The sequence below is a fragment of the Durio zibethinus genome, chromosome 24 (assembly GCF_047325235.1).
Source record: "Durio zibethinus cultivar Kanyao isolate XHJ-2024 chromosome 24, ASM4732523v1, whole genome shotgun sequence".
NCBI classification, from domain to species: Eukaryota; Viridiplantae; Streptophyta; class Magnoliopsida; order Malvales; family Malvaceae; genus Durio; species Durio zibethinus.
Window position 1 is genome coordinate 3,574,369 of NC_143185.1, and position 21,531 is coordinate 3,595,899.

General features: G+C 34.3%; 1 protein-coding gene and 1 pseudogene across 1 annotated transcript; one reads left to right on the top strand and one right to left on the bottom strand.

The window, feature by feature from the left end:
* The first annotated feature begins 17,319 nt into the window (after window positions 1–17,319).
* LOC111316702 (putative calcium-binding protein CML46 pseudogene) lies at window positions 17,320–18,109 on the top strand (annotated as a pseudogene).
* Window positions 18,110–18,379: 270 nt separating this feature from the next.
* EMB2744 (Pentatricopeptide repeat (PPR) superfamily protein) lies at window positions 18,380–21,256 on the bottom strand. The gene is made up of 2 exons (XM_022918767.2): window positions 18,924–21,256; window positions 18,380–18,827 (listed from the first exon to the last, which is right to left on the bottom strand). The coding sequence occupies exon 1, from the start codon at window positions 21,170–21,172 to the stop codon at window positions 19,061–19,063; it is 2,112 nt and encodes a 703-aa protein (XP_022774502.2). The 5' UTR covers window positions 21,173–21,256; the 3' UTR covers window positions 18,380–18,827; window positions 18,924–19,060.
* Between the last annotated feature and the right edge of the window lie 275 nt (window positions 21,257–21,531).

Here is a 21,531-nt window from a genome sequence, read left to right on the forward strand (position 1 = left end):
AGGGCCAGTCCAACCTAGTCATCTTTCCCCCACTCCCAAGTTGAAGCTACTGTCAGCTGATGGAGGATTTTTCCATTTTGAGGAGCCATCATTATAATCGTGGAGACATTTAGCTGTAGCCATGGCCGTGGCTATGTCTTGCACTCTTTGTCTTTGTAGTTTTATCCTGGTCCAAGGCTTGAGGCCCTTAAAAAAATAAAACATCTTGTCCTTTTCGAACATGTCTCGAATATCCAACATCAGGGTAGAAAAACTCCTTACAAACTTTCGCACCGTTCCTGTTTGCACCAATTCTCAAAATTTCCTTTAGGCCATATACTCCACATTCTCAGGGAAAACTAGTTTTTCAGTTCTTGTTTCAGGTCCGTCCAAATCATAATCGGATACTCGTCATTGACAAACTTGGAGCACCATCATAGCTTGGCATCCCCTGTGAGGTACATCGATGCCATTGCTACCTTGTCTTCCTTTGAATCTGTGTGTACAGCTGGAAAGTACTACTCCATGTCAAACAAAAAGTTTTCAAGCTCATTGGCATCCCTTGTCCCTTCATAGCATCGAGGTTCTAGCTCCTTGGCCCTTTTCCCCTTTTCGTCGAGCTCGAACTCGATCTGGCTACTACCATTTGTATGATGCTCACTTATGCTCTGAGCTCCTCAAACTCCTTTTGGAGAACATTCAAGGCATCTCTAGCCTCTTTGCTCACGTTGTGGAGAGTATCAGACAACTCCCGCTGGGTTGTCTCGATCTTCCTCAATCGATCTTTAGTCACCATGTGAGTTTTCATTGCGATCACCACGACCTCAAGTTTTTCAAGTCTCTGTTGATAATTGGGTCCACCACTTATGGCCATCTCCTCCATTTTTTGGCACTTCTCAACCGTGCTCTGATACCACGTGTCACGGACTAGGCTTTCTCTCAACAAGCGATAGCCCATGCGGTACTTGAATGGATGCTCTCACCCAAGTCAGCCCTCAATAGTTCGATATCTGAACAAATAATCATAAGCCATAGTTAGTCCCTCACATACGCAATAAAACATATTTAGATCAAGATCAATCTCAAGCACACACAAGAAGGCATATTCACATCGACAAAAGAAAAACACATCGATGCAACAATCGAGACATTAGAATCAGAGGTGAATTTTATTAAAATCGAAGATATTACATCGGGACTTTCCATCATCGCCAGGGCCAGGGGGCAGCCCTTGGCGGATGACCTAGGCCCATAACACGATCAGTGAGGCAGCCCAACAGGACGCTGCCCGTTCACCCCCTTAAAGAGCCTTAGAGATTTTAGAGCTATACTACCACTAACCATTACAATGTTTGAAATTGAGACATTTTTTCTAGCACAAGAGATCTACCCGGTCATGACCCTATACATAGGTGGCTCATGACAACCTAGGCCCCTGGTCATGGCCCTATACAAGGTTGGCTCATGACAATATGCATGTGGCATGGTGTAACATTTAGCAAAACACAGTAGGAGTATAATTTAAGAACCCTCCGTGGACATCAAATTTGTCCAACAAGTAATAAATATAATAATATTATTATTATTAAATATAAAATATATAAAAATATAAAATACAAAATATCGAAAAAAAAAAACAAACAGAACAGAAAAATGGGGGATGGCAGTGGTGCCTTCCTTGGCACCACCGCTACCATACCCTACCCTCAACCCATTTGACTACCATGCCTTATCACCCATCCCGCTGCCTAACCCTATCACTGTCAAATGTTGCCAAAAACAAATAAAAGAGGCATGGGGCTCGTGCTTGCACCCCCATGCCTAGCCCTGTGCCATTCCCTTAGGCATAGGGCATTGCTAGAGCTTTATAAATAGAGCTCCTGGCTGGACAACAAAGAAGAAGAAAAAAAATGAAAAAGGGATGCTGCAAAAAAAAATCTGTAAAAAAAATAAACAAAAAAAATACAGTCCTTCCGTAAGGAGGAACCCAGCACTGAGCTTCCTGCACAAAAAAGAAAAAAAAGTTAGTTTAAAAAAAAGAATCAGAATACAAAAAAAAAAGTTTCACCGAAACTTTGAAAGCAGATCTAGGGAAGTGAGGACTTTTTTTGATGAAAAAGAGGTCGAATCTGTGTTCAGGAGGTCGAAAGGAGTTTGTGGGTATTTTTTAAAAATTTTTTAGCATTGGTAGCGACAGCAGAAGCTCGCCACTGACAGGAATGCGGCTGCCGTTGCGACGGACGGCCATCGTCCCCTGGCGGCCTGAAAAAAAAAAGCATATTTTCTGAGGAAAAGGGGAGAATGACAAAAAAAAAATTTAGCACATTTTATATAAACTGCCAAAACCAAAACAACATTTTTTTTGAATGACGTCGTTTCAATAAATACGAAAAACGATGTCATTTTAAGCACCTAGGATCCGCACGTCAACCCACGACCCTACCTGGGGTCCGCGCACCCGACCTGCGACCCACTTCCTTCATCAGCCTTTGATCGGTCCGACTGAACAGGAACCGAACCGTTGAACCCGATCTGGACCAGAATTGAACCAACCAGAAGGTGCTCAAATCGAGTCGAATCGTCGAACCGTACCCGAACCACTTGACCGAACCATGCGTTAATCGGACCGTTGACCGGTCCGGTTCCGGTAAAAATTTTTTTTGTTTTTTAAATTTTTTCTTATTTTTTATATATTATTTTATTAAAATTTATGCATATTAAAATATTCATATTTGTTAGATTAAATGATGAAATTGTAATTAAAAATTTTATAATTTTATTAATTTTTTAAAAATAAACTTTAAAAATAAAATAAAAATAAATTTAATAATAATATTAAACTAATAAAAAATGTAGGAAAATGAAATTTTTATCCGACTATGAAATTCAAAAATATTCTAAGTAGTGATACCTATGAAATCTCTAGGTGAGAAGATTTTTTTTAAAATACTACCAGTGTATTAGAGTATTTATAAAAAAATTTTCAATACAATAAAAATTTTCTTTTATAAAATAGTAATAAATGAAAATTGATTAATAAATTAAAAATGAGTAATAAAAATGAGAAGAAAGGAAATTTTATCTGATGATGGGATTCTAAAAGTATTCTGAGTAGAGATGCTTTAAGAAATCCCTAGGTGAGAAGATTTTTTGTAAAATATTATCAGTGTATTGAAATATTTATAGAAAATCTTCAATATAATTAAATTTTTTTTTCTTCAAAATTTCAATTAAAAATAAATATTAATAAAATAATTAATAAAATTTCTAACAAAGGAGAATAAAATGTGTGCACTAACATGGTAACATTTTGCATTGCATACATGACATTTTTATGAAAAGTAAATTTGAGCCTTCGAGGATAAGATTCTAAGGTATTCCGAAAAGCGATGCCTAAGAAATCTCTAGGTGAGAAAAAGTTCTTCTAATGTTACTAACATACTAGAATATTTTAAGAATTATTTCAATAAAAAGGTTTTAATTTATTTTTCTCGAGAATAAAAATTTTTTTCTAATAAATAAAAAATTAAGGAAATTATTTTTTGAACACCGAAAATTGGACTATTTTTATCAAAATCAAAGGATAACACATTGTTACTTGGTACCATTTTTAACGGGCGCTGTGGGGGTGCTAATTATTTCTCACGCGTAACCGACTCACGAACCCAGACTGTTTCGTAGATCGTAAAATTATCTTTTTAATAAATTTTAATTAATTTTAAAACTTTATTAAAATAATATGTTTTAGTAGGTGGCCAATCGCACCTAGCCAAAAAAGATTAGTGGCAACTCCATTATTTTTTTATTTTTTTTTCATATTCGTCGGGCAGACACAAAACTGTTACGACAGCTTGGCGACTCCGCTGGGGACTACCTTTTATTTTCAAGAGTTAGGCCAAAATTAACTACTTGTTATCCTCAAATTTTGGTTTTAACAGTTTTAATCAATTTCTTAAATTTTTATTTTTCATTTTCAGTAAAAAAGATAAAAAAAAAGAATGAAACAAATCGAAAATAAAAAGCAAAAAAAATTCACACACATTTCTTTTACTATGCCTCTTATGTTTTATTTTTCTGTATATATTACTCTTAATAAATTAGGATATATTTGCACACAATGGTACGATGCATCTCATGCATGAGCTCTATACTCGGGCTTCATCCTTTATAAGAGAAAATAAAGTACCTATGCTCTCGTGAGGTGATAACCTCCGTAATGGCAAGCGAAATACTTTCACTCGAATTGAACCATTTTCGTTCGTAGCCTGTAATGGGTGAAGATCGGGGTGTCTTACTAGTCCAATATGGACGACAGTGAGGAACAATTTAAAAATCTTTAGACACTGTCAATCTAAACCTAGCATATAATAAACCTAGGAAATCAGCCTTATGTAAAGCCTTGTCCACCTTATTGTAAGAAATACCTAAGAATAAAAGTTATGCGTAATACAAAACAAAACAAAACAAAAAATCTTAAAACACAAAGAAAACACTAAAAAACAAAAAATATTTTTTTTCTTAAACCACATCCTCACACTAACTCAATTTTGTTTCATTTTTATTTTTCTTTGCATTAATCATATCATACAGTTCTGCATCGAGATATTTGCTCTATGATATATTTCTCTCAAAAAATTTTCATGGATCTCATAAAACTATATATTTGCTCATCCTCGGTTAGTGTGTCATGTGAGTCATATAATGAAGTAATGTTTGGTCGAAAGAAGCTCAACAAAAGAATGAAGATTGTTTACCTACCGATTATGTGTCTGAATTACTTGAGAAAATGCATTTAGATCTCACACAGAATGATTTAAAAGAGTTAGCTGCTGTTTGGGGTCAGTTAAGTGAAAAAAAGAAAGAAAGCTTTTACAAAAAGTATGGGCAGATTGCATCCCTCATTTCAGTAGTGATTGATGAATAGCTGGTCAAAGCAGCTATACAGTTTTGGGATCCATCTTATAGATGCTTCATTTTTAATCATGAAGATTTGGTGCCAACTTTCGAAGAGTATTCGATTTTGCTCGGGATAGAACTACAATGTCCAGATAAAGTATTTACCCGAAAGCCAAATCAGGTTATCGTAAAAAATTAGCCAAGCTTATGGGGGTTAAAGTAGAAGCCATCGATTCCTTTGTGAAGCCTAAAGGTGAACATCTCGACGTCCATTGAGACTTTTTTCGAAACTTCATTCAGGAGCATTTAAATGATGATCAAGGTATGGCTGTGTTTGCTTTAGCATTGTATGGCATGGTAATCTGTTCGAAGATTTTGGGTTACATTGAGATAACTGTGATAGACTTTTTCGAGCAAATTGAAACTCAAGCAATTAATCTCGCTTCAGCAGTCCTAGCCGAAACCATCGGGTCATTGAATTTCTATCGACGAAATGAAAAATGACGATTCATAGGATGCGCATCTCTATTATACGTATGGGTTAGAAGTTATTTCAAGTATGGAAATAGTGCATTTTTTAAACCATATCTTTGAAATAAGGCACCAATTGAAGAGTTTTGTAAAAGCCAATGGCCGACATTGAAGACTAAGGAAGAGTGGGTCATTTTCTTGTGAAGGTTTACTGGGGATAAAATCGAATGGATGGCACCTTGGATGCTTCGTGTGTCTTTGTTGTATCGTGGAGAAAATGAGCCATGGATATCGTTATTAGGGCTATAGGACATTATAAGTTATGCTCCATTAATGGTGCTTAGGTAATTTGATGCAAAGTGGTTTGTTCCTGCTATTCATGGCTTGGTCCAAGTAGAATTCATTTATGGGAAATCGAATCCATCAAAAACCTCAGAACAGTTGATCCAAGCATGGAAAAAAACACGAAGAATGAGGTTAGGGCCTCTCATCGACAAAGTCACTTCTGATTACCAGATTTGAAAAGTAAGGCGGCCTAAAGACATAGTACTCCCTCTTGATGACAGCTCATATCAATTGGTTAATCTTTCAGAAGAGGTACAATTATCAAAAGTTGAGCTTGTCAAAAAGAATTAGAGCTGAAAAAAAAGAAATAAGAAGAGAAAATTTGAGACTTCATGAGAAAGTAGGGCAATTAAAATATGAAGCAGAGATACAAGAGAACAGATTAAAAAAAGTTATAAAAAAATGGGATCTGGTTAATAGTGATTTGAAAGATCTACACTAGAAAAATAAGATGTTACGAGTTCAATTCAAAACTGAAAAAGTCACCAAGTCTTACCTTAGTCGACAACGTGAAATAAATGAGCTTCGAGAGAGAATGAACTAATGGAAGGGCAAAGCTCAAGAAAAATAAGAGAAGACCACCAAAATTTTTCAAGAATGTCAGAATTGGAAGGGATTATATTCTACAACTTCAGTAAGATTGGTGGAATGCCAAAACGAAAAGGAAAAAATGAAAGTCATGCTCATAAAAGAGAGAAGAAAGTACTTTGAAGTACTGAATAAAAAAGAATCACTTCAGCTGGTGATCCAAAGGTTAGAGATACAACTACAAGACCACAAAAGTCATATTTCAGCAATAATATATGAGTGGCGTAGAAGGAAAAAAGATTGGATCTTCACATGTGATTCAGAAAAGGATGCTCACATGAGATGGAAGGCAGAAAGCTTAAGGAGGTAACAGTACATAGAGCACTTGACTAATCAACTTTCTAGACGAGGTAAATGATCATTATGAACAAGTCAAACGCTTCTATGGATATAACTCTAAAATGATAAATCCCATGTAATAAAAGTTGTATGAAATCAATAAAAATTTCTAATGTTGAAATTTGTCCAAGAGCAAATATCTCTCACTTGCATTCATGCATCATATACATCATTGAAAAATAAAATTTTCAACATATAGCATTCTAATTGTTTTTCCTTTTTCTTGTTCAAAACAAAAAAAAAAAAAAAACTTTGTGGTAATAAAGGTTCAAGAATAGCTTGCCCATAAAAAATTTTGACCCAACCTACTTGTCATTCATACAATACCAAAACTCAGACAAAAATCATAGAGCAAGAACAGGTCGATCGATTTAAGAGAATTGAGAAAGCTCAAGAAGAACTAATAGAGGATCTCAGTACAGTAATGGATATGCTTAAAAAACTTGATAGGAGAAAAATGGTGAAAGAAAATCCTAGCTTTCAAGAGCAATCACCAGATATGGTAGATCCTGTTTACCTTTCAGGGTTTGAGCCACGATCGACCCAACTTTCTTAAGGAACTAGAGTGCCAATTCTTACTCTCTGTGGATATCCTAATCCTTATCCAGGAATGACATCCATATCTGTTCCAAGATAATTTTAAAATTTTGTTAATCCTGTCATGATGGAAAAACCACCTGAGTCGATCTTAGTTCCTGATTTAGATGGTCCCAAAGAGAGAGAAAAGCTAGGGATACAGACACCTGAGAAAGTGAAAAATATCAATACCCGAGAGAAAATGAAATTATTAGAAGAAAGGCTTAGGCTATAGAAGGAATGAATTTTTATGGCTCTACAGATGCGGTTGACCTTTGTTTAGTTCCAGATGTGGTCATTCCACCAAAATTTAAGGTCTCTGAATTTAAAAAATACAATGGCACGAAATGTCTAATGACTTATATCATCATGTATTATCGTAAGATGGTAGCATATAGTCATGACGAGAAGTTATTGATGCACATATTTCAAGATAACCTTACAAGATTTGTAGCTAGATAGTATGTCCAACTAGACAAAACTCGTATTCATTCATGGTAAGAGTTCACAAGGGTATTTTTTACACAATATCAGCATGTCAGGGATTTAGCTCCAGATCGTCTATCTTTACAAGGTATGAAAAAGAAAGTAACTGAAAGCTTCAAAGAATATGCACAAAGATGGAGAGACATGGCTGTATAAGTTCAACCTCCTCTTACTGAAAAAGAAACAACTGTTTTATTTGTGAACACCCTGAAAGTACCATACTATGAGAGATTGATAGGTAATGCAACCAAGAACTTTATAGATATGGTGATATCAGGTGAAATCATTGAAAATGCCATAAAAAATGGTAAGCTCGATGTAGGAGAAACAAGTAGAGCAAGAAAAGGTGGAGCTCTTAAAAAAAAAAGAATAAAACTCAAGCAGTGAACTATATGGGGTAACAATTCAAAGGTTTCACACCTTATCCTACACCAGTCTACCAAACCCATTGCCCTTTCATAAACCATGTTACATATATCCCTCATTCATATCAACTATACCAGTCATTATCACAACCAGCTTATCCACCCTGTTTTCAGTCATCCTTTCAGACACCCACCTATAATCATCTTGCTGTACCTATCAGACTAGAATGAAGACCTAGTTCTAATAGTGGTTTGAAAGCCCTAAGAAATATCTAAGAAAAAATCACTTTTGATCCCATTCCCATGACATACATAGATTTGTATCCTTGACTTGTTGAGAAAATTTGCTTGCTCTTGTTATCATTGAACCCTTGAAACCTCCGTTTCTCAAATGGTATGACCCCAATACACATTATGATTATCACTATAGGAATCCAGGTCATTCCATCGAGAACTGTACTGTTTTGAAGTATAAAGTGCAAGGGTTAATCAATGAAGGGGTATTAAACTTTGATACCAACTAACAAGGGACTCCAAATGTTAATGGGAACCCTCTACCAAATCATACCAGACCATTAATAAATACCTTAATTAATGGGCAAAGAAGCGACGTGAAGAAAAAAATAAATAAAGTTAAGACTTCGATGGTTAAAGTGTTCGAAGTCTTGGTCAAAGTTGATATGTTGAAGCCAATAAAATTTTAAAATTACTCTGAAATGATTAACTCAACTGAAAGCTGTAATTATCATAGAGGTGTTCTGGGGCATTCTATCGAGAATTGTTATCAATTCCATCAAGAGGTATAAAAGTTAATGGATATGGGTCGAATAAAGTTTTACCAAGAGACAGAAGAGTTAATAAAAGTTGAAGTGTCTACCATTGATTCAAAAGATAAGTTTGTGCGTAAATCAATCACTATTTATTATGATGATAAGCTGACACTGAAGCTAGAAAAACCAATCTCTCGACTAGTGGTGACAATTAAAGTTTCTGATCTTTTTTCATATCAAAATGATAAAATAGTACCATAAAAGTATGATTATGATGTTGTAGTCAACCCAGATACTGTGAACATAACAGGCATAGGAGGTATAACTTGAAGTGGGAGGTGTTATACTCTAGAAAAAGCTAGAAAAGAGAAAGTTAAGGTGAGAGAAGAAAAGGAAAGCCAGAGTGGTCTTGATTTAGCCCCAAAAAAAGAATGTCAGAAGTCGATCTTTGAGAGTGAAACATGTAAATTTTTAAAGTTAATAAAACATAACGAGTATAGCGTGGTAGAATAGCTTAACAAAATGTCAACTAGAATTTTGTTATTGTCATTATTGCTCAGTTCAGAGTCGCACCATAATGCTTTGCTGAAGGTGCTAAATCAAGCATATGCATCTCATAATGCCTTTGTTGAATATGTGGAATAGCTTGTTAGCAATCTGATCATTTTAAATTATATCTCTTTTAGTGATGAAGAGATTCCTCCTGAAGGTCGAGGAAGTACCAAGGCTCTTCACATTACTGTGAAATGTAAAAGTCATATAATGGCTAAGGTTTTGATTGATAATGGCTCATCTATCAATGTTATACCTGTGACTACTCTAGCAAAACTCCCTGTTGATGGATCTTGTATGAAACCTAGTCATATGATAGTACGAGCCTTTGATGGAACTAAAAAAGAGGTGCTGAGAGATATAAAAGTGCCATTGTATATTGGCCTGTGCACTTTCAACGTAAAATTCCAAGTTATGGACATTTCTCCTTCATAAAATTATTTATTGGGTAGGTCGTGGATCCATATGGCAGGTGCTGTTCCATCTTCATTACATCAGAAAGTCAAATTCATTGTTGAAGGAAAGCTAACATGTGTGGCAGGAGAAAAAGATTTATTAGTAACTCAACCTATAAATACTCCTTATGTGGAATCAGCAGATGAAGCTTTGGAATACTTTTATAGATCCATTGAGATTGCCAATGCAACATATATAGCTGAAGAATCTAAATTGTATTCACCACACTTGTCTACGATAACTAAAATGGTAGTTAAACAACTTACCAAGATGAGATGGTGACCTGAAGCCGAACTTGGAAAAAACCTGTAAGGAATCACGAAGCCATCGATCATATATGAAAAAAGAGACAGATTTAGCTTGAGATATTGCCAACAAGAGGGGACAAAATAAGAATGGTGAATGAGAAAAGAGATAAGAGGATAGCTAATCTTAAGGGATATGAGTCAGAGTCAGAGCCTATAGTCATTCCATATCTTTATGATTCTTTTCACTCGAAAAGATATATTTACCCAGATTTACCGGTAGCCCTAAGTGCAAGATTCGTGAAAGAATTTTTAGAGCTGGCTATTCAAATGGTGGATTATGGAAAAAAGAAGAGTCAAAGTGAAGAGCTGTTCGTGTACTTTTATCCTCTAGATTTTAAGCTGGATAATTGGAAAGTTATAGAGCTGCCCGTTGTCTTTAAAACTTTAGAAAAAAATGTACTGTGAAACTTTAAATCCTTAATTACTTTTTACGAGTATTAGGAGATCTTTTGTGGTGTGTTTATATTTGTCGTTTTAATAAAAGACTTAGAAGATGCATCCATATTTTTTCTATTATTTTCATCTTTATTTTGCTTTTCATTCTTCTCTTTCTATCATTTTCTTACCATTTCATTTTTGTGTGTCAATATTCCTTTCATCTTACCTTTTACAGGGTCTCAAACAATGAACACAAAGATAATCATGGTAATAATCTCGGATTTAATTTTGAAAACTTAATTTATGTTGATGAACTTGATAATGAGGAAGATTCAAATAGCTACACATTGCCTCTTGATTTGTTAAAATTAATAGAACATAAAGATAAGCCAATTGAACCCCACTAAGAAATTATTGAATTAGTGAATTTGAAAGATGGTGAAAACAGAAAAGAGGTTAAAGTTGGTATATCTCTTTCACCAGTTGAAAGACAGAAACTAAAAAAACTACTCCGAGAATATGTAGATGTGTTCGCATGAACTTACCAAGATATGTCAGGACTCAACACTGATATTGTAGAGCATAAGTTACCTTTAAAACTAGGATGTAAACCGATACAGCAAAAGTTAAGGCGCATGAAACCAGAGATGTTGCTCAAAATTAAAGAGAAAGTGAAGAAGCAATTTGATGCTAAATTTTTTGAGGTGGTAAAACATCCTGAATGGGTAGCCAATATAGTGCCAGTTCTTAAGAAGGATGAAAAAGTGAGAATGTTTGTCGATTATTGAGATCTGAATAGGGCAAGACCTAAGGATAACTTTTCTCTACCTCACATCGATACTCTAATGGATAATACAGCTAGGCATTCTATATTTTTCTTTATGGATGGCTTCTCAGGCAATAATCAGATCAAGATGGCTCGAGATGATATGGAGAAAACTACATTTGTTACAATGTGAGGGATATTCTGTTACAAAGTCATGTCTTTTGGGTTAAAAATACTGGTGCTACTTATCAAAGAGCAATGATGACTCTCTTTCATAACATGATGCATAAAAAAATAGAGGTATATATGGATGATATGATTGAAAAATCTCGTGAAGGAAAAGATCATGTAGTCAATATCAAAAAGCTGTTTGACAGGTTGAGCAGATTTCAGTTGAAGTTGAATCCTGCTAAATGTATATTTTGTGCCAAATAAAGAAAACTATTGGGCTTTGTGGTCAGTGAAAAAAGAATCGAAGTAGACCCAGATAAAGTACAAGCCATCTAGAACTTATCTCCTCCTCATACCCCAAAAGAAGTGTGAGGTTTCCTAGGAAGACTGAACTATATTGCTCGTTTCATCTCTCAACTCACCTACAAGTGCGATCCTATTTTCAAGCTTCTTAGAAAACATTATCTAGGAGAATAAAATGATGAATGCCAAGAAGCTTTTGACAAAATCAAAGAATACTTATCAAATCCGCCCATATTGGTACCACATGTTTCAAGAAAGTCTTTGATCTTATATTTAAAGGTATATGAAAATTATATGGGATGTGTACGGGGGCAAAGAGATGAAACTGATAGAAAAGAACGAGCAATATACTACTTGAGTAAAAACTTCACTGATTATGAGTCAAAGTACTCACCATTAGAGAAGATATGTTGTGCATTAGTCTGGACAACTTAAAAGCTTAGATAATACATGCTTTATCATACTATGTGGCTCATAGCAAAGTTGGATCCTATTAAGTATATCTTCGAAAAGCCCTCATTGATAGGAAAGATAGCATGATGGCAAGTTATGCTTTTAGAATATGATATCATTTATATATCTCAAAAAGCTATAAAAAAAGTGTCATAACCGAGTTCCTTGCTAATAGCGCTGTCAAAAATTATGAACCAATGAACCTGGATTCTCTGATGAAGATGTGATGGCCATTGAAGAAAATGAACTTGTTAAAGAGTCTTGGAGGATGTATTTTGATAGAGCTACTAATACTTTAGGTCATGATATTGGGGTAATTTTAATATCTCTTGATGGCCACTATTATCTCATTATAGCCAGGGTAAATTTTAATTGCACAAATAATGTGACTGAGTTTGAGGCCTATGTTATGGGTCTACAAGCAGTAATTGAAAAGAAAATCAAAGTATTAAATGTGTTTGAAAATTCAGCTTTAGTCATCTACCAATTACGAGAAAAATGAGAAACCAGAGATTCCAAATTGATACGATACCATAAGTACATCTTTCAATTGGTCAAACAATTCGAAGAAGTTCAATTTAAGAAATTTGCATAGAGAGGAAAATCAAATTGCTGATGCACTGACTACTCTAGCTGTAATGATTAAAATAGATGTAAATACTAAAATCTAACCCATCAAGCTAGATGTGAAGGATGAACCAGCACATTAGTTAAGTGTTGAAGAAGAAGTTAATGGGAAGCCATTGTATCATGACATCATGCAATCATTAAAAGTTAGCAATACCCAGAACATGTAACAAAAAATGATAAGAGAACTATTAGAAGGTTGGCTATGAGTTTCTTTCTTGATGAAGATGTTCTTTATAAAATGGGTCAAGATTAAGTACTCTTAAGGTATGTGAATGCAGCTGAAGCGAAGAGGATTATTAAAAAAATACATGATCGAGTTTGTAAGGCACATGCAAATGGTCATATGATGGCTAGACAAATTATGAGAACTGGATACTATTGGTTGACAATGAAAAGTGACTGTATTGATTATGCCAAAAAATACCATAAGTGTCAGATCTATATCGATAAGATCCACACTCTTCCAATAACATTACATGTTTTGGCTCCTCCATGGTCATTCTCTATGTGAGGTATTTATGTCATCGGTCCCATTACTCCAAAAGCTTCAAATAGACATAGATTCATTTTTATGATGATTGATTACTTCACAAAATAGGTAGAAGCCACATTATATGCTAGCGTGACCCGATCTGTGGTATGCAAATTCATAAAAAAGAGAGATAATATGCAGATATGGGCTTTCAGATATAATTATTTCTGATAATGCCAAAAAATTAAACAGTAAAATGATGAATAAAGTTTGCATTCAGTTCAAGATTCGTCACCGTAATTCGACACCATATCGTTCAAAGATGAATGAGACAGTAGAGGCAGCAAATAAGAATATCAAAAGAATCTCAGAGAAAATGACTGATACTTATAAAGATTGGCATGAAAAGTTACCTTTTGCTTTGCATGCTTATAGAACATCAGTTCGAACATCTATTGGGGTCACTTCATTCTCTTTGGTATATGGAATGAAAGTTGTGTTACCGATCAAAGTAAAAATTCCCTCGCTGAGAGTCTTAATGGAGGTAGAATTAGAGAAAGTAGAATGGGTTCGAAATCGCTATGAACAGTTGAATCTCATTGAAGAGAAAAGAGTTACAGCACTTTGTCATGGTCAATTATATCAAAAAAGGATGATGAGAGCACATGATAAGAAAATCTATCCCCGTTGCTTTAGGGAAGGATATTTAGTGCTGAAAAAGATCCTTCCAAATCAACATGATAATCGAAAAAAATGGACACCAAATTGGGAAGGCCCGTATGTGGTGAAAAAAGCCTTTTCTGACAGGGCATTGATTTTGGTAGAGATGGACAGAAGTGATTTACCTACTCCGATAAACTCAGATGCTGTGAAGAAATATTTTACTTGAAAGAAAAAAAAAAGTAAAAAATAAAAAAATAATGACTCATCTAAGCTGAAAACCTAAAAAGGCAGCTTGGATGCGAAGAAGAAGCATCATTCCACAATACAGGGGTAAGTGTAGTTTGATGAACTCTGAATGATCAAGGAAGTCATCTAATTTAGTTTTAGAAAAAAAATCTGAGAATATTTTGTTCATGATTATCTTATGATCATTATTTGGGCACATTTGTTTTAACTCAAATACTTTACCATACACTTGTTACCAGTCTATTAAAATATCTATCTTTTTTTTAGAAATAACACCTATCCATTCCTTTATTCTCATTTTTTGTCCGCCATATGAATATGAGAACTGTGTGATTGCATTTTATTGATCTTAGACTTAAAATAATGAAAAGAAAAACAAACATAAAAGATCTTAGCGTTACTTTTTAAAAGTTTACAAAGGCAAATGAAAAAAGAAGAGAAAAGCATGATAAGACATTGATGTTGCAAACTTTTGAAGAAAAGTATTGGTAGGGAAGAATACAATGGTCAGATGTTAAGAACAGATTGGTCATATGGCAATTGTTGAGAATTTTGAACCTTTTTACCACAATGAATAATTTTGATTGTATTACATGCATTGCATTTAGAGCACTCAGTACTATCAATCCGACCTGGGGTCCACGCACCCAACCTGTGACATGCTTTTTTCATCAGCCTCTGACCGATCTGACTGAACCGAAACCGAACCGCTAAACCTGAACTTGGACCGAAACTGAACCAACCAGATCGTGCCTAGATTGAGCCGAACTGTCAAACCGCACCCGAACTGCCGAACCGAACTGCGCATTGACCAGACCGTTGATTGATCCGGTTCAGGTAAAAAAAAAATTTTTTTTGAATTTTTTTGAATTTTTTATATATTATTTTATTAAAATTTATGCATATTAAAATATTCATAGTTGTTAGATTAAATGATGAAATTGTAATTAAAAATTTTATAATTTTGTTATTTTTTTTAAAAAATAAACTTTAAAAACAAAATAAAATAAAAATAAATTTAATAATAATACTAAACTAATAAAAAATGTAAGAAAAAGAAATTTTTATCCGACGATGAGATTCAAAGGTACTCCGAGTAGTGATACCTACGAAATCTCTAGGTGAGAAGATTTTTTTTTAAAATACTACCAGTGTATTAGAGTATTTATAAAAAACTTTTCAATACAATAAAAATTTTCTTGTATAAAATAGTAATAAATAAAAATTGATTAATAAATTAAAAATGAGTAATAAAAATGAGAAAAAAGGAAATTTTATCCGATGATGAGATTCTAAAATATTTCGAGTATAGATGCTTTAAGAAATCCCTAGGTGAGAAGATATTTTGTAAAATATTACCAGTGTATTGAAATATTTATAAAAAATCTTCAATATAATTAAATTCCTTTTTCTTCAAAATTTCAATTAAAAATAAATATTAATAAAATAATTAATAAAATTTATAACAAAGGAGAATAAAATGTGTGCACCAACATGGTAACATTTTGCATTGCATGTATGACATTTTTATGAAAAGTAAATTTGAGCATCCGAGGATGAGATTATAAGATATTCCGAGAAGCGATGTCAAAAAAATCTCTAGGTGAAAAAAAGTTCTTCTAATGTTACCAACGTACTGAAACATTTTAAGAATTATTTCAATAAAAAGGTTTTAATTTATTTTTCTCGAGAATAAAATTTTTTTTCTAATAAATAAAAAATCAAAGAAATTATTTTTCGAATATCGAAAATTAGATTATTTTTATCAAAATCAAAAGATAACACATTGTTAATTGGTACCGTTTTTAACGGGCGCTGTGAGGGTGCTAATCTTTCCCCACGCGTAATTGACTCTCGAACTCAGATTGTTTCGCAGACCATAAAATTATCTTTTTAATAAATTTTAATTAATTTAAAATTTTTATTAAAATAATATATTTTAATAGGTGACCAATTACACCTAAAAAAAAAGATTAATAACGATTTCGTTATTTTTTTATTTCGTTTTTAAATTCATCGGATGAACATAAAACTATTACGACACCCTCAATACCAAAAAATGGGAAGACAATGCAAAAGAAAAAGAGCCCTTCACCCAAGGGCCATCTCTTAGCAATCCGGCTAGTTTATATTATCCCTTCGGCCTTCACTGTTTTATAATTTTTTTTTTTTGACAAAATGTTAATCGCTATAATTGATCAACATCATCATTAGATCATCATTAGATTTTTCATAGATTTTTAATGTTGAGAAGCCTGGGCCTAACCCAAACCAAACCATAGCTCAGCAGCCGTAAGAATGAATGAACGTCCCACTTGCCAAATTCCAATACCATCGAAGGAGCCAGGAATGGGGCTGACCAAAAGAAACTCAGTTGAACCATCATATTTCACTCACCAATCTTCCCTTCTTTTACGTTCAACGAAAGCAAGCACAACGTGTCCGTAAAGATTGTTGAAATCTAATGTTTCATTTGGCCGAATCTAATCATAAAATGCAATTACTACGCGATAAAAAAAGAATCCTGGTAATATTACTTTCATGTTCCATAAGTTTAGACTCTATTTCGACGACTTCCAATAAAAAAAATTTCTGGTACAATCACCACGAAATTGACCCTTCCAGGCCATTTCAAGTCAAAGAAGAATAATATTAAATAGTAAGGTTGTATTAGGCTCCCAAAAGTACTCAATGGGCAGTGGAAAAGGCAAAAGTAACAGCCGCCTATGATATTCTCTTCCAAGAAACTTCGTTGTCCAAAAACGCAAACAAATTGTTATTTGAGAAAGTTTATTCCAACAAGATAAACGGCAGGTTCCACGCAAGAAACGAGACACGTCATGTAAATAAGGACAAGACAAAGGTAGCTAGGCCAAGCTGACCAAGTTTTCTAGCTACTTCCAATCAGCCGGAGAAGAGAAGTTTCCTCTTTAACAAAAGAAGAAATGACCCATTATTTCCTTATTTTCTTTCATATTGTATTTCTTTTTTCTTCCTGGTGGTCCTGACTGCAGCTTACAGGCAACTTCCCTCTCAACCACCTTTGAAAGCTGACCATACCTGATGCCTTAAAATACCAATCCCAAACTTCACCATTCCGTCGAATTCATGCAGACTATTGTTTTTTGTTCCTTTTGAATATCATTCTCTCAACCTGGATAACAGTTTTTCACTTTCTTTTACATAGAAGAAAATCAAATAGTTCTAGTTTTTTAGTCTTACCAATTATATTGCTATACTTCAATGGAGACATCATCTGCAAACTCAAACTCTAGCCAATTTTTTTTTGTTGATATGATCTTGTTGTTTGATAGTTTGATACGTTATGACAGCATTAAAACTTTTTTCTTAAGTTATTGGTCTTTCCCACAATCCCAGCATGAACATAGCAGCTCAAAGACATCATCAGGTTGGGAGAACAAGCAGAATTTTGAGTGTTCAAGAAAGGAAGTTTCATCTACAGAAAAGAAGGAAGATGATGGGAGATTTCATAGAAAAGATGTGGAGAAGGTGATGGGGAAACTGGGACTTTTTTGCAGCCAAGAAAGTGAGGAGCTAAATAAATCATTTGGTTCTGATGAGCTTTCCAGGCTGTTTGAGGAGGAGCCAAGCTTGGAAGAAGTGAAGCAAGCTTTTGATGTTTTTGATGTGAATAAAGATAGCTTTATTGATGCAGAAGAGTTGCAGAGAGTTCTCCTTATTTTGGGATTGAAAGAAGGTTTAAAGCTGGAGAACTGCAACACAATGATCAAAACCTTTGATGAAAATGGAGATGGCAGAATAGATTTCCAGGAATTTGTAAAATTCATGGAGAACAGTTTTTGCTGAATCAGTCCTTTTTTTTTTCGTTTGTATTGGAAAATTATAATATTAAGATATATATTTGATTATTTTGACCTTTATTTGTTTTTATGTGGTTTATTTGATTTTTCTAATTTTCTTTTGGTTGTAATTGTGATTATGAATTTGTGATTGCAAAGTGAAACTAATAGCCTGAAATCAAGACCTCAGAAAATTAGGAAGAATTTTGGCTTATACTGTCAACTATTTTATTTTTATTAGTAGTTCTAACAGAGGAAGAAAAGATAATTTTATTGGAGAAAAGATAATTTTATTGAAGAAAAACATGATTCCATGGTCCAATAAGATAAAAAAAAAAAAATCCATGCTCTCAGAATTTTGTCTCCTTCAAAGTGAAAAGATTGTTGAGTATATATCCAAAAACAAGATTGCTGACTATACAAATTTGCACCCCCGTCTCTGAATTCAATCTTTGTACAGAGAAAGACAGTAGGGGAAAACGAAAAGCGAGCAAACAGATGAATGTTCTAGAAAGTTTATAGAACAATTTTGTTTCCCGGAGCAAGAATCAAAATCCATTGAAGATGCCAGTATTCAAGCCGCAGGTCACTTAGTCTGGCATATTGGTAAAAGGCTGGCTTTCGTTCTCTAGTTCCTGAAATCTGGGAATAATTGTTGGTTCTTGCATTCGTAAATGTGCTTGAAAACTTTATATCAACCTCTAAGAGGACCGTGGCTTCAAGGATGTAGCAGCACGGGCAGGATCAGGGAATTAGTCGGCTAGATATAGACCCTGACGTTGGAATCCATGACCTAAAAGAAAGAAATCCATTCATAGTCTTTTTTAATTATAAATTATAATAAAGGCAAGATATAATCCATTCTAAGAACATCCATTCAAATACTTACATAGTATCCAGGTGAAAAGAATGAGGATTAATGAGCCCTGGCTGTTTTGGAGATAGATGTGGAATCCATGTCCTCTGAGTTCCAGAACATACAATTTTCTTCTCCATTCATCCAGAAGCAAATAGTCAATGAATCTATTACCAGTAATCTGCACATGAACAGCATCCATTTTGAAAACTGTGGAAGCGATTTGCATCTCTCACAATGATGATCCTGTTAGTGACCTTTGAAATAAGTTTGACAGCTGAGTGGCAATCATCACACATTCTAAGGTTTTTAAATACACGAATAGGTGCCTCGAAGGGAGTTTGCATGAGGCCATATGCAATGGCCAATTTCTCGCTGTGATAACTAAGGTAGTCTTCCTTCTGCTCTTCCTCCACATCATGCAACACAGCAGCAACATCTGGTATGTATCCCAATGGCTTAATCCTAGCTAAAAGTTCTTTTACTTTCTCATGAATTTGACTTGACTCTGGGTGTTGACAGTCCTCAGAAACAAAAACATGAGTAATATTTCTTACCTCTATCCAGCTCACGCCAGGTTCTTTCTTGATATTTCTATCTCTCATCAATTTTCGGATCTTCACAACTTCATCCCACCTCTTTGCTTTTGCATAAACATTAGATAATAGTGTATATGTTCCCACATCATTAGGGTCCATCTCTAACACAAATTCTGCTATGCGCCTCCCAAAACCATAATTCCGATGTACACGACAAGCACTGAGCAATGTACGCCATGCAACAACATCCCATTTTACTGGTATAGACCTCAAAAATTTCTCAGCCTCATTAAGAAGTCCAGCCTTGCTCAGGAGTCCAACAACACAAGTATAGTGCTCCAACCCAGGTTCTACTCCAACCTGTCTCATGAATTGGTTCAAGTAGGATAAACCTTCTTTTACTAGACCAAGATGGCTACAAGCAGAAAGAACCCCCACAAAAGTAATATAGTTAGGACATTGTCCTACATCCAACATGTCTTGAAACACATCCATAGCCTCCTTTCCTAGCCCATGATGAGAATACCCGCATATCATCACATTCCAAGTAATGCTGTCTCGATACATCATATCTGAAAAAACTTTACTTGCTGCTTCAATGTTGCCACACTTTGCATACATATTAATCAAAGCATTTCCAACAATAACATGGTCCTTAAAACCTGACTTTACAATTTCTCCATATAGTACGTCTCCATGTTTTAGTGCAGACAATCCTGAAGTGGAATTTAACATAACCCCAAAAGTAAACTCATTAGGTGAAATATCGTCAAGCTTCATCTCTGGAAACAGATTTAATGCTTCCTCAAAGCATCCATTTTGGGAGTAAGCAGCCATGATTCCGGTCCATACAACCACATTCCTAACTAGCAACCCATCAAAAGCTTTCCTAGCATTAAAAACCTCCCCGCATTTCCCATACATATTAATGATTGCACTATTAACAAAAACATCCAACTTAACATCACTTTTCAGAATCCTACTATGCAATTGTAAGCCCAACTTCAAATCCTTAAGACAAGCACAAAGTCCAAAGACAGTAACATAAGTTACACTATCCCACTCCACACTCTCTCCCATCATCCTTTCCAAAATTTCAACCCCTTCATTCAAGAACCCTTGTTCCAAGAGTCCACTTAAAACTGAATTATATGTAAAAACATCATAACCAGGCACTAAACTAAAAACCCTCATAGCTCCTTCAACATCCAAAAACTTTGAATACATATTTATCAATGCATTCTTAACATATTGATAAAAAACCAACCCTGACTTGAACACATAACCATGACACTGTCTACCCTCTAAAGCCTTCCCACTGTCGGAACAAGCTGAAAAAACTACAGCGAAAATATACTCATTAGGCCTCAAACTATCCACCAAAGTCATATTTTTGAACAACTTTAAAACTTCCAATGAAAACCCAGTTTGCAAATACCCAGCCATTAAGGAACACCAAGAAACCAAGTTTCTTTCCTGCATTCTCTCAAACACTTTCTGAGCAATTGAAATTTGGTTACATTTTGCATAGAGATTGATTAAAGAGTTTAACGGGTTTATGTTGGTTCCTACTGAGATTTGATTGGTTACAAGTAAATGGGTATGGATTATTTTGCCTAATCTTAAGTTTTTTGTATCAGCTGAGACTTTTAGAAGCTTAGGTATGTGGCTGAGGAGCATAGAGTTCGTTGGGTTGAACAAAAACGGTACCAGTTGGGTCCTTGGTCGTTTTAGACCGGGCATTTTTTTTGGCTGGATTTTCAGAGCAGTATTTTTTGAAGTTTAGAAGTCAAAGGCCACGGATTTTTTTTTTTTGCTTTGAGTACAGGAAAGAAGAGAAAAAATGGAAAATGAAAAGAAAAAAAAAAGAAAAGATGAAAACATAAATGTTTTTATTTGTTATTTATAATAAAATCAAAATTTTAAAAACAATAAAATACATACAAACAAGAAATTTTATCGTTTCGTCTAAATTTATAATTTTTTTTTACTTTTTTACTTTAAATATTTTTATTAAAAAATTAAAATTTACTATAAATTTCAAATATTATACAATTGATCAAATAACTAATAAAAAATATAATGCATATAATATAACTCGA